Source organism: Oncorhynchus keta, chromosome 14, assembly GCF_023373465.1.
Source record: "Oncorhynchus keta strain PuntledgeMale-10-30-2019 chromosome 14, Oket_V2, whole genome shotgun sequence".
Taxonomy (NCBI): Eukaryota; Metazoa; Chordata; class Actinopteri; order Salmoniformes; family Salmonidae; genus Oncorhynchus; species Oncorhynchus keta.
This window is the reverse complement of record NC_068434.1, coordinates 20,733,806-20,746,683: the sequence shown is the minus strand read 5'-3', so window position 1 is coordinate 20,746,683 and position 12,878 is coordinate 20,733,806. Positions and strand designations below refer to the sequence as shown.

At 43.5% G+C, this 12,878-nt stretch overlaps 1 protein-coding gene across 7 annotated transcripts in view; it reads left to right on the top strand.

Moving 5' to 3' along the window:
* agtpbp1 (ATP/GTP binding carboxypeptidase 1) overlaps positions 1-4,363 on the top strand; it is a 58,762-nt gene extending 54,399 nt beyond the window's left edge. For all 7 annotated transcript variants that reach the window (XM_052461271.1, XM_052461272.1, XM_052461269.1 and 4 more), the window contains one exon: positions 3,179-4,363. In XM_052461271.1, coding sequence (XP_052317231.1) covers positions 3,179-3,347 — 169 coding nt within the window. In that variant the 3' untranslated portion in view covers positions 3,348-4,363. The remainder of the gene's footprint in view (positions 1-3,178) is intronic.
* Positions 4,364-12,878: the final 8,515 nt, after the last annotated feature.

The window sequence follows — 12,878 nt, the reverse complement described above, 5'->3', positions numbered from 1 at the left end:
CTTCGTTGCCCGGGCGGTTTGGGATCATTGTCATGCTAAAAGACCCAGCCATGTTTCATGGTCCTTCTGTAGCACAGTTGGTAGAGCATGGCGCTTGTAACGCCAGGGTAGTGGGTTCGATTCCCGGGACCACCCATAAAAGTGTCTGCTAAATGGCATATATTATTATATTATATCTTCAATGCCCTTGCTGATGGAAGGAGGTTTTCACTCAAAATCTCACGATACATGGACCCATTTATTATTTCCTTTACACGAATCAGTCGTCCTGGTCCCTTTGCAGAAAAACAGCCCCAAAGCATGATGTTTCCACCCCCATGCTTCACAGTAGGTATGGTGTTCTTTGGATGCAACTCAGCATTCTTTGTCCTCCAAACACAACGAGTTGAGGTTTTACCAAAAAGTTATATTTTGGTTTCATCTGATATTCTCCCAACCTTCTTCTGGATCATCCAAATGCTCTCTAGCAAACTTCAGACGGGCCTGGACATGTACTGGCTTAAGCAGGTGGACACGTCTGGCACTGCAGAATTTGAGTCCCTGGCGGCGTAGTGTGTAGATGGTAGGCTTTGTTACTTTGGTCCCAGCTCTCTGCAAGTCATTCACTAGGTCCCCCCGTGTGGTTCTGGGATTTTTGCTCACCGTTCTTGTGATCATTTTGACCCCACGGGGAGAGATCTTGTGTGGAGCTCCAGATCGAGGGAGATTGTCAGTGGTCTTGTATGTCTTCCATGTCCTAATAATTGCTCCCACAGTTGATTTCTTCAAACCAAGCTGCTTACCTATTGCAGATTCAGTCTTCCCAGCCTGGTGCAGGTCTACAATTTTGTTTCTGGTGTCCTTTGACAGCTCTTTGGTCTTGGCCATAGTGGAGTTTGGATTGTGACTGTTTGAGGTTGTGGACAGGTGTCTTTTATACTGATAACAAGTTCAAACAGGTGCCATTAATACAGGTAACGAGTGGAGGACAGAGGAGCCTCTTAAAGAAGAAGTTACAGGTCTGTAAGAGCCAGAAATCTTGCTTGTTTGCAGGTGACCAAAAACGTATTTTCTGCAATGATTTGCAAATAAATTCATTAAAAATCCTACAATGTAATTTTCTGGATTTAGTTGAAGTGTACCTATGATGAAAATTACAGGCCTCTCATCTTTTTAAGTGGGAGAACTTGCACAATTGATGGCTTTTGAATACTTTTTTGCCCCACTGTATGTGCCTCGACACAATCCTGTCTCGGAACTCTACGGACAATTCCTTCGACCTCATGGCTTGGTTTTTGCTCTGACATGCACTGTCAACTGTGGGACCTTATATAGACAGGTTTGTGCCTTTCCAAATCATGTCCAATCAATTGAATTTACCACAGGTGGACTCCAATCAAGTTGCAGAAACATTTCAAGGATGATCAATGGAAACAGGATGCACCTGAGCACAATTTCGAGTCTCAAAGCAAAGGGTCTGAATACTTATGTAAATACGTTTTTTTTTTAAATGTTTTATATACATTTTTTTTATATACAAAATAAAAAATTAACTGTTCGCTTTGTCATTATGGGGTATTGTGTGTAGATTGAGGAAACAAATGACTTTACATTTATTCATTTTAAAACAAGGCTGTAATGTAACAATGTGGAATATTTTCCGAATGCACTGTATTCATTGACTCCCATCAAGTAGCCAGGTTAGAGACCTCAGGGCTTGGCTAAAGGCTCATCACAGCTTTATGCTTTTTCTCGTTTAATATTTCATCATCAGACCAATGATATCATAACAATAGGATTGGAATTTTGTGTATGTGCGCGTGTGTTTCTGTGGAAGGCTATTCCCCTTGCACAGTCTTCACATTTTTCTGCCATAAAATGTAATCTATAAAATAATGACATACGTTTTTTTCCCCTACAATCTACACGTTTTCAAAGTGAAAGAAGAATTATAAAACATTTTCCAAATGACTAAAAACACAAAATGAGAACATATTGATTATGTATGTCCCCAGAGTTAATACATTGGTAGAAGCACCTTTTGCCATTACAGCTGTGAATAATTTACAATAATATTCTACCAACCTTGCACAACTCTCAGGGACATTGTTTTTGTCAACATTGCTAGGTTGTGTAAATCTGTAGGACAAAAAATATAATGTATTAACTTTTTAGATTTCATTTTATGGCAACAAAAATAGAAGCATATGCAAGGGCTGTATAGATGTTCACTAGGCCCTGTATGTGTACAGTGCATGCACGTGTGTGTGTGTGTGTGTGTGTGTGTGTGTGTGTGTGTGTGTGTGTGTGTGTGTGTGTGTGTGTGTGTGGCCTTTGTGTGCATGCACGTGTGTGTGTGTGTGTGTGTGTGTGTGTGTGGCCTTTGTGTGCATGCACGTGTGTGTGGCCTTTGTGTGCATTCACGTGTGTGTGTGTGTGTGTGTGTGTGTGTGTGTGCATGTGTGTGTGTGTGGCCTTTGTGTGCATGTGTGTGTGTGTGGCCTTTGTGTGCATGCACGTGTGTGTGTGGCCTTTGTGTGCATGCACGTGTGTGTGTGGCCTTTGTGTGCATGCACGTGTGTGTGGCCTTTGTGTGCGTGTGTGTGTGGCCTTTGTGTGCATGCACGTGTGTGTGGCCGGTCCGGTGTAAGTGCGGCCCTTGCAGTCTTTCTCTAATGGACTGTAATGGCTCAAGCCCTCTCACTCTGGGATCTTAATACTCCTCTCCAGACAGCACTCTGTCCATCCCATTACAACCCGTCACACCCTCCTCCTAATCCACTTTACCCTTTTCTGGGGCGGAGAGAGGGTTGGGGCGGGGGGCAGGGGTCAATGACTGAACCCCAACCATCCACTGTCTCCACAGGATCCTCTTTCAAAGAACTCACACCATTAAAAACCATTTAAAAACCACTAAAACCACTAAACATCTGAGACATTTATCCATTAAACCACTAAACCAATGCGTTAGAAGAGATGTCTCTATCAAAAACGTAGCACAACTAGTGATTGATTTGATTTATGTCGTTGGGTTTGTTATTATTTTACGTGCCTGAACACTAGTTTTATCTTCTGAATTTCTCTCTGAAATCATTTTACCTCATTTCTGTCCAAACCCGTGGTCAAATATTTGTTTTCTTTCAAATACATTGAGCCTGCCTAGAATGATGGTCTGTCTGTGTGTTGTGTTGTCAAGCAGCACCCCTAGTACGTACTTGTTGGAGGATGAAGAGGCATCCTTCATGGAGGAGGTGGACTACAGCGCAGAGAGTGGCGACGAACCCGACAATGACCCCAACACCGCCGACCCCCACGACAACCACCTCTCCGACTCCGAGTCCAACAACCATAGAGACTCACTCACCTAGCTCAAACCCCCTGATCACTACCCAACCAGATATCCCCATTTTGCTCTGAAGTTACTTACTCCCTCTCCCTCTGGCCTTGGTGCATCATGGATACCACATCCATGCTATATCTGCCTTGCATATCTCATGCAGATTTAAAGCGTTATAGAATGAATAGACACGTTAGACAAATAACACAAGTTAACACAAGGGTTTTGTTGCAATGTCGCCATTTGTCATGAAAAGTGTTACACAAAGAGAATTTCTAAATCTCTATTTACGTATGTCTATAGGTAATTCTATGGTTAGACACAAGTTGAGATGGAATGTACACCTTGGTCGTATTTGCATAAATGGTGCAGTATGTCTCAATGACCTACTAATAACAGTAGTGCACAATTGGCATACCAGAAAGGTAGTAAGCAAAGTAGAACCATTTGCACATGTAACACATCAACATGCATACCGTACACATGAACACAGGTACAGGGCAGAAGAAAAGGCACTTTTACAATCCTCACCTCACAGTGAAAGGTCAAAAGCTCAGGCCAAAACTGACATTGATGTTGTGGATCTGTTGTCTGCTGCTGAGAAGTACATTTATTTCTCTAGTCTGCCTGTAAGCTTAGTTGGTTGTCCGTACAATGCAATGGTACTGAGTTTTAGGAAGGATGGTGCTATTTGGGAGGAGTTTAGACTTTCTTTTTTTTTTTACTTGTATTTTTTCGAGATGTAAGTAGCTATTAGGTTTTGGTTGTGTTTGTACAGTCGGTGCATTACTATTTTAATGTTATTTTTCTTGTTTATTTATTTTTATTTTATTTGTGAGACGCACCGTGTGTGTATATGTGTGTGTGTGTGTGTGTATGTGTGTGTGTGTGTGTTTAGTAGATGGAAATGCTAGACCACCATAGAACTGGGCAGCCAAACGCTCTGTGTTTGTGGGAGTAAAAAAAGAAAACTGACTAAACCTTTTAATTTGATTGAAACACAAATAAGTTGAAGCTTGCAATGAAATAAATGTGAAAATATCTGGATCATTTTGCGGTGTACTATTATCCATTTAATCATGTGAATGTTGAGCCTGAGTGTGAGTATTTTGAAGGATGTGTTTTGTGTGTGTGGTGTATGTGTTTTAGAATGTATTTTTTTATCTCTATTTTTAGGTGTTTGTTTATTCTGTTTGAGTGCAAGTGATGTGTGTGCCCACCGCTAATGCCCCTCTGGCTGTATATGCCAATCTGAGGTCGGACCATTGATACCGAAAGTGGACTCCTCTTTATTTCTGTGCCATTGTAGCGTCTGTGATAGCATGGGCAGCACCATTGAGGCTACAACCCATAGGAATCCCCACCCAGTTGACTACTTTAAAATGGCAGAAGCATGGTGGAGGCCCTCTATGGCGCTGCCCATGCTAAAAAGTAATTTTGACCACTAGAGCCCTCTCATTTTCTATGGGTTAGACAAAGCTTCATGGAGAAGGTTAAAGTTCATCAGAGGACACATGGAGAGAGGGTGGTGTCTCCAAACCAACGACCCACAGACAACCTGAACATTGGACAGAGGGAAATCTAGAATGAAAGAGGAGTCATTGAAGACAGAGCATATTAATTCATTTGTACAGTGTGCATGTCAATAAATCATGCAGTCAACCTCTCTGTCATCGCATTGTGCCGCTGATGGGCAGAGTGACAGTGGAGGAGAAGAGAAAAGCTGCAGGACACTGAGAGAGCCTTGTGTTAGGAGGAGGATTAGTAGTGGAGGAAAATGTTAATCAGAGATGCAGAGCATCAACAGCTCTTTCCTCTTTCAGCCCTACGCCCCACTTCCTGTCTCTGCCTGCCCTCCCCTGTGTCAATCACACGCTCGCAAATGTGGTGAACAAAGAACTAAAAGACGTCCTCCGCCCCCAACCCAATTACAGTTCCGGCTTCTCTCTGTCTGACGATGGGGGGGGGGCATTCAGCTGCTGCCGAAGATCGCCATGTTCATCACACCCACACACACATCACTTGGGCGCCATGCACGGCTTTCAGTCTCACAGTCTCTTATTGGCCTAAGCTGAGGCCCTTACACGACATGGGCAATTAACATAAGTGTCCGTGCTCAACTGTATACTTTGTCCCTGCCAAACTGGCCATCAGACCTTCAACATAAGCTTTTAAAAAATCCACACACACACACACTTTCTCTCTGACATACTCACATGGGCATAATTGGTTATGTGGAAAGCGGAGCTGACTTCAACCTCACGTTGCCACGGTAACTGTAGACCTATTTTCTAGGACGCGCTTACTCCCGTCCAGCGTGTTATTCATGCACAGCCTCTTCACAAATGTTTTTCTTTTCTCTCCATCTACATCTACATCTCCCTCTCCTCCGATGCGATCCCTGTTCACATGCATATGCAAATAAACCCAATTCTCGAGACCAATTAAAATGGGGTGTGAATGGAACAGGCCGTGAGTTGTGGTAATGAGATAGGGATGGGGTACATGCTAGAGCTGGGACGATAAACCGAAAATAATCGACACCGACCATACCGATTAATTATCGCAGGCATTTTGCTGCCATCGTTCATTACGATAAGTAGCCTTTACTAGGGATATGTGAAGTTTGAAATGAATGCAATCAATGCAAATTGTCCGGGTAGCTATTTGGTTAGCTGTTCAAGAGTTTTATGGCTTGGGGGTAGAAGCTGTTTAGAAGCCTTTTGGACCTAGACTTGTGCGGTAGCAGAGAGAACAGTCTATGACTAGGGTGGCTGGAGACTTTGGCAATTTTTAGGGCCTTCCTCTGTCACCGCCTGGTATTAGAGGTCCTGGATGGCAGAAATTTGGCCCCAGTGATGTACTGGGCCGTACGCACTACCTTCTGTAGTGCCTTGCGGTCAGAGGCCGAGCAGTTGCCATACCAGGCAGTGATCTAACCAGTCAGGATGCTTTCGATGATACAGCTGTCAAACCTTTTGAGGATCTGAGGACCCATGCCAAATCTTTTCAGTCTCCTGAGGGGGAATAGGCATTGTCGTGCCCTCTTCACGACTGTCTTGGTGTGTTTGAACCATGACAGTTCATTGGTTATGTGGACACCAAGGAACTTGAAGCGCTCAACCTGGCTCTCCTTTTCCTGTAGTTCACGATCATCTCCTTTGTCTTGATCACGTTGAGGGAGAGGTTGTTATCCTGGCACCACAATGCCAGGTCTCTGACCTCCCTATAGGCTGTCTCATCGCTGCTCACAGCCCTGAGGGGCCCCTGTGTTGAGGCTCAGAGTGGCAGATGTGTTGTTACCAACTCTTACTACCTGGGGGCAGCCTGTCAGGAAGTCCAGGATCCAGTTGCAGAGGGAGGTGTTTAGTCCCAGGGTCCTTAGCTTAGTGATGAGCTTTGAGGGCACTATGGTGTTGAGCGCTGAGCTGTAGTCAATGAATAGCATTCTCACGTAGGTGTTCCTTTTGTCCAGGTGGGAAAGGGCAGTGTGGAGTGCAATAGAGATTGCATCATCTGTGGATCTGTTGGGGCGGTATGCAAATTGGAGTGGGTCTAGTGTTTCTGGGATAATGGTGTTGATGTGATCCATGACCAGCCTTTCAAAGCACTTCATGACTACAGACGTGAGTGCTAAGGTCAGTAGTCATTTAGGCAGGTTGCCTTAGTGTTCTTGGGCACAGGGACTATCATGGTGTTCTTGAAGCATGTTGGTATTACAGACTCGGCCAGGGACAGGTTGAAAATGTAAGTGAAGACACTTGCCAATTGGTCAGCGCATGCTTGAAGTACACGTCCTGGTAACCCTGGAGAGTGTGATCACACAGTCGTTCAGAACAGCTGGTGCTGTCATGCATGCTTCAGTGTTACTCAAAGCGCGCATAGAAGTCATTTAGCTCGTCTGGTAGGCTCGTGTCACTGGGCAGCTCACGGCTGTGCTTCCTTTTGTAGTTCATAATCGTTTGCATTGTATTGACGCTTCACCTGTTTGATGGTTCATCGAACAGGTGAAGCAGGATTTCTTATAAGCGTCCGGGTTAAAGTCCCGCTCCTTGAAAGTGGCAGCTCTACCCTTTAGCTCAGATTTAGCCTGTAATCCATGGCTTCTGGTTGGGGTATGTATGTATGGTCACTGTGGGGACAACGTCATTGATGCACTTATTGATGAAGCCAGTGACTTATGTGGTGTACTACTCAATGGCATATGAAGAATCCCGGAACATATTCCAGTCTGTGCTAGCAAAACAGTCCTGTGGCTTAGAATCTGTGTCATCTGACCACTTCTGTATTTAGTGAGTCACTGGTACTTCCTGCTTTAGTTTTTACTTGTAAGCAGGAATAAGATTTGCCAAATGGAGGGAGAGGGAGAGCTTTGTATGCGTCTTTGTGTGTAGAGTAAAGGTGGTCTAGAGTTTTTTTCCTCTGGTTGCATATGTAACATGCTGGTAGAAATGAGGTAAAACCGATTTAAGTTTCCTTGCATTAGAGTATAGTACAAACACTACTTATATTTTGTAATGTGCAAATGTGCAAACCTGGGGCTGCAGGTAGCGTAGTGGTTAAAGCGTTGGACTAGTAACCAAAAGGTTGCAAGATCGAATCCCTGAGCTGACAAGGTAAAAAATCTGTCATTCTGCCTCTGAACAAGGCATTTCACCCACTGTTCCTAGGCCATCATTGAAGATAATAATTTGTTCTTAACTGACTTACCTAGTTAAATAAAGGAAAATAAAAAGAGCAGGGGCTTTCTGTGTCTGTGCATCTCTTTGCTCTGTCTCTCTCCCTCTTTCTCTCTCGGGCATATCAGGTTGTCATTGTGGGAGAACAGGAAGTGGTGCCCTATAGCCAGAGCTCTCACTGGCCTGATGATAGATGGGGCAGTTAAAAATAATAACATACAGACTGACATACTGTAGTATTTTTGTGCCCTAGTTTATAACTCTGTTGAAAACAGACTCATGAGACAATGTATTACCCAGGGGCTGGTTATTTATTCTGTAGTCTTTCCAATGTCTAGGGTACCAGAGGTCAAACTCACATTTACGTATGAGGACAATGTTGAGATGTGAAAGAGTGTGAGTGCCAAAGAGAGAGCGAGGGTGAAGAAAAAGGAACATGTATCCTAAATAGCACATAACGTTTAGAGAACCGTATGTTTTCTTAAAGCTTGGTGAAAGCGTTCTCCTATTATGGTCATTTTGCATACAACCTTCCCACAACTTTCTGGTAATGGTGCGGGATAGTTGCTTAGATTTGGAATATTTAAGGAAATTGACACAAAAAAAATATTTCTTGATATTTCATTACTTTTTTGGTAATTATCTAGAAATGTTTTCCAACTAGTTTAAAATTAGGGATGTTCTCAAATAGTTCAGAGAACGTTAAGAAACAACGTTCTTCTGTGAGAATTTCAGTACTACACCAGAACGTTTCCTACAGGTTTCCTCATGATTCTATTTAAAGCCATGTTCTCAAATTGAAAACCACAAGAAAACTTTAGTAACGTTCAGAGAATGATCTAAGAATGTTATATAAAAAACATACATTCCATTCTCAGAACGTTTTTTAAAAAATGTTCCATTCCCACAACTTCCAAATGTACTAGCTGGGATGTTTGTGATGGAGTGAGTGACTGATGGACATTAGCTGACGACTGATGGGCTAGTCCTATGTCAGCGGATCCTGCCCAGGTCGACTGGGATGTCGATGGACACCGTCTGAGTTAAAAGCAATAACCTTCAGGTTAAAGCAGGGGGCAAGCAGGCTCCAAGAGAGACACTGGAGCACACACACACCCTCTCATGAGCATAGTTAACCTGCGAGCATCTCACTCTCTCTCTCACGCTTACACTCACACTGACTCACTCACACTGACTCACTCTCTCACACCCACTCCCACCACCAGCCCTATCATACACGTGCAAGTCTTTAACTGGCCTGAGAATAACAGGTGAGGGAAGAAGAGCATAGCTGCTGGACATGTGACAGGTGAAAGACACAGTATATTTAGTAAGGAATTACAGAATTGTTAATCAAATAGTTCTTCACTTCCATCACAACAAGTCACAACAATCAGAGCCATAGTTTGAGCTTAACATTCTTGTCTGAAAGGTCCTGCTAGCAGGTCATTTAGGGTGCAGTGTTGAGGGGTCAGGGACAGAGTACACACAGTTTGCAGCAAAATAACTATTCACCCCATGAATTTGCAACCTTGGGCAGACACACCCCATGATTAAGCCTTCTAGAGTCAATGAGAGGACATGCTTGTTTTTACCGCAAGCTGTTCTGATAGAGGCGTTGGTATTGGTGCTGAAATCTCCTTGAGCCTCCAGTTGTTTAGTTGTGACAGGAAGCCCCAGAGGAACCCGTCATTACAACACGAATCTCCCACAAGCCTCTGCTCCCCCTGAGGGTGTTCAAGTGTCATCTCCTTTTCACTGTGTTAGATATCACAGTGTTCGGTTAAGAGTTTAAAACGGTCAGTGTTGAGGGATACCTGAGCAAGATTATTTTGATTACCCAGACTTCTAGATCAGCACTCCTACTGTGAGATGCTTTATGCATACAGGCCTTGATGTTTGTCATATCTGAGGTGTCTGGCCCTCCTCATAAGAGCCAATGCAGTACCCGCAAAACAAACCATGATGGTACTGTAGCTAGAGAGGACTAGCCTAGACTCTAGAGGTGGATGTTTGTGCATGGGTTTGTTGCTCAGATGAGACGGTTAGAGTGAGAAGGGCTGGCTGTGATTAGAGAAACCTGCATCTGTGTCATGGTTCTATTCTGGCCCTGGTTTATGTGGCCTATAGCCATACTATAGAAAGATCACATTATTACTCTGGAAACATTTACTGTCTTATGAACACACACACTACTTTATTTTCATGACATTTCTGGACTTTTTGTGAGTAAAAATGTTAGGCCATTAAAAATCCATATTCCCGCGCAGTGGTTAAGGGCGCTGTACTGCAGCGCCAGATGTGCCACCAGAGACTCTGGGTTCGCGCCCAGGCTCTGTCGTAACCGGCCGCGACCGAGAGGTCTGTGGGGGCAACGCACAATTGGCCTAGTGTCATCCGGGTTAGGGAGGGCTTGGCCGGTAGGGATATCTTTGTCTCATCGCGCACCAGTGACTCCTGTGGTAGGCCGGGCGCAGTGCACGCTAACCAAGGTTGCCAGGTGCACGGTGTTTCCTCCGACACATTGGTGCGGCTGGCTTCCGGGTTGGATGCGCGCTGTGTTAAGAAGCAGTGTGGCTTGGTTGGGTTGTGTATCGGAGGACGCATGACTTTCAACCTTCGTCCCTCCCAAGCCCGTACGGGAGTTGTAGCGATGAGACAAGATAGTAGCTTCTAATTGGATACCATGAAATTGTGGAGAAAAAGGGGTCAAATTAAAAATAAAAATCCATATTCCCTAAACCTAACCCTACCCCTTAATCTAACTTTAAGACAAATCCTAACCCCAAAACCCTAACCTTAACCCCAAAACCTAACCCTTAAGCTTAAAATAGCATTGAACAAATTGACATACACTCTACGAAGGGTAGAGGTTCTTTCTGGATATGTCAATTATTAAGTGCTATAGAAAGAGCATTATTGATTGATTATCATAATGATTAATAATTTATCTGTGTAATTGCTACTGGAGGGAGATGGGAGGAAGGAAGGCACGGGAGACAACTTGGAGCTTGGGAAGGGGGGGCTGTGGGGAGAGGCACACAAGGGAGGGGGTCCTGGGGATAGCCACATAAACATTAGCAAGGTTATTGTTGTAAGGCCTATTATGGAGCCAAGTCAGTGTTGTGTGCTTGTTTTGGACCTTTATGAATAAACCTGTGTGATCCATTTGATATCTGACCCGAAGTCAGTGCTAAAAGTGTGGTTTTCCTTTCATCACATTCCTGTGATCCTCTTGTACCTGACCATGGATCAGTGTTATTTGTGTGGGTTTAATGAAGCCTCCCTCTCCCAGGGCAGCAGTGGTTAGGTGGTTTTCTAGTGTGCAGCTTTCTTTAGCTTGGCATCAATCTTCTGTCTGCTTCTTCTGATTTGATTTGATTTGATTCACAGTGTCCCAGGTGACCACGTGATCCAATTTCATATGGAACTCAACTGTAACATGAAGAGGGTAACAGATAGTGAGCGTGGTCGTGATGGGCGGCTTGTGAGGGGAGGGGCTTCATCGATTGTGTACGGATCAGAACATGCTGAAACGGCAACACAGGTCTTTACACTATTTTCGCATGTTGAAAATAAAAAATGTCAGCCAGACTATGAAGCAAGGTGGAGTAAATGAAATGTTCAATTCGATCAAGCCTTATAGAAAACAATGGGCAACTTTCCATCCAGGAAGTGGATTTCAATTGAATGAATTGACACCCCCCCGCCTGTCATCAACTAGTGAATCCAGCTGCACGTAACATGATTTACAGGCAGGCTGTTTTATGTGCTCCTCTGTACAACAATAACAGCCTGTGTAGCTGAACTGTAATGCCACGTGTCCACCCTGTACTGTTAAACATTTATACATAAGGGAGACCTCCAGCAACTGAAGCCTCACTCTGCTTCAAAATGAATGGAAAGGATTTTTAAATTCCTCTTTCTTGTAAGGAAAGCGATTGACTGGATTATCATTCACAATGTCCCTCACCATATTACACACACAAACACACTCTCTTACTCACACTGACCTTGTTACTCTGAGATAAATCATGTTCTCACTTTCCCTGACCTACGAAATCATCAGTACGCAATTATCAAGAACTCATACACTCGCGCAACCACACACTCACACACTATGTACATTAAACACATTTAACGTTAAACCACCTTTCACTTCCATTGAGCTCTTTAAATGGATGGTGGTCAACCCGAGCTGTGAAACAAATCAACAATTCCACTGAGAATGAAACCCAACCAAAATCACAGTTAGTCCTAAACCACAACTCTCATGTTCATGGACCACAACAACTCCTCTCTCCTTGCCTGTCCCTGACAGTATTATGTGTGTGTGTGTGTGTGTGAGTGTGAGAGATTGCATTATTGATTGTCCTGGATATGTTTTTTTAAAAGCATTTAGCAATCTAGCAATTAGTTAGTGCTTAATGTACAATGTCAAAACAGCTCGCATCGACCGGGTCATTGATCAGTTGACTCATTATGTTCCTGGCATAGGGCAGTCATAACCAATGTGCATGAATCTCCGTCAAAAGACCATCCCTCTCTCTCGCTTTGTCTTTCCCTCTTTGTCTTGCTAATTTTCAGTCCATGTCCACTGAAAACCTTTATTATTATCGTACTCTTCTTGTTGTCGACGTGGTGACTTCATGTCTTTCTAAGTCTCCTCAATATTTATATGATCTTTTTAGCAGTCACAAGGTAAACAAATGGATGCATACAGTAAAATGTATTTAATATTTTCAGTACATACACTACCGTTCAAAAGTTTGGGGTCACTTAGAAATGTCCTTGTTTTTGAAAGAAAAGTAATATTTTTGTCCATTAACATAACATCAAATTGATCAGAAATACAGTGTAGACATTGTTAATGTTGTAAATGA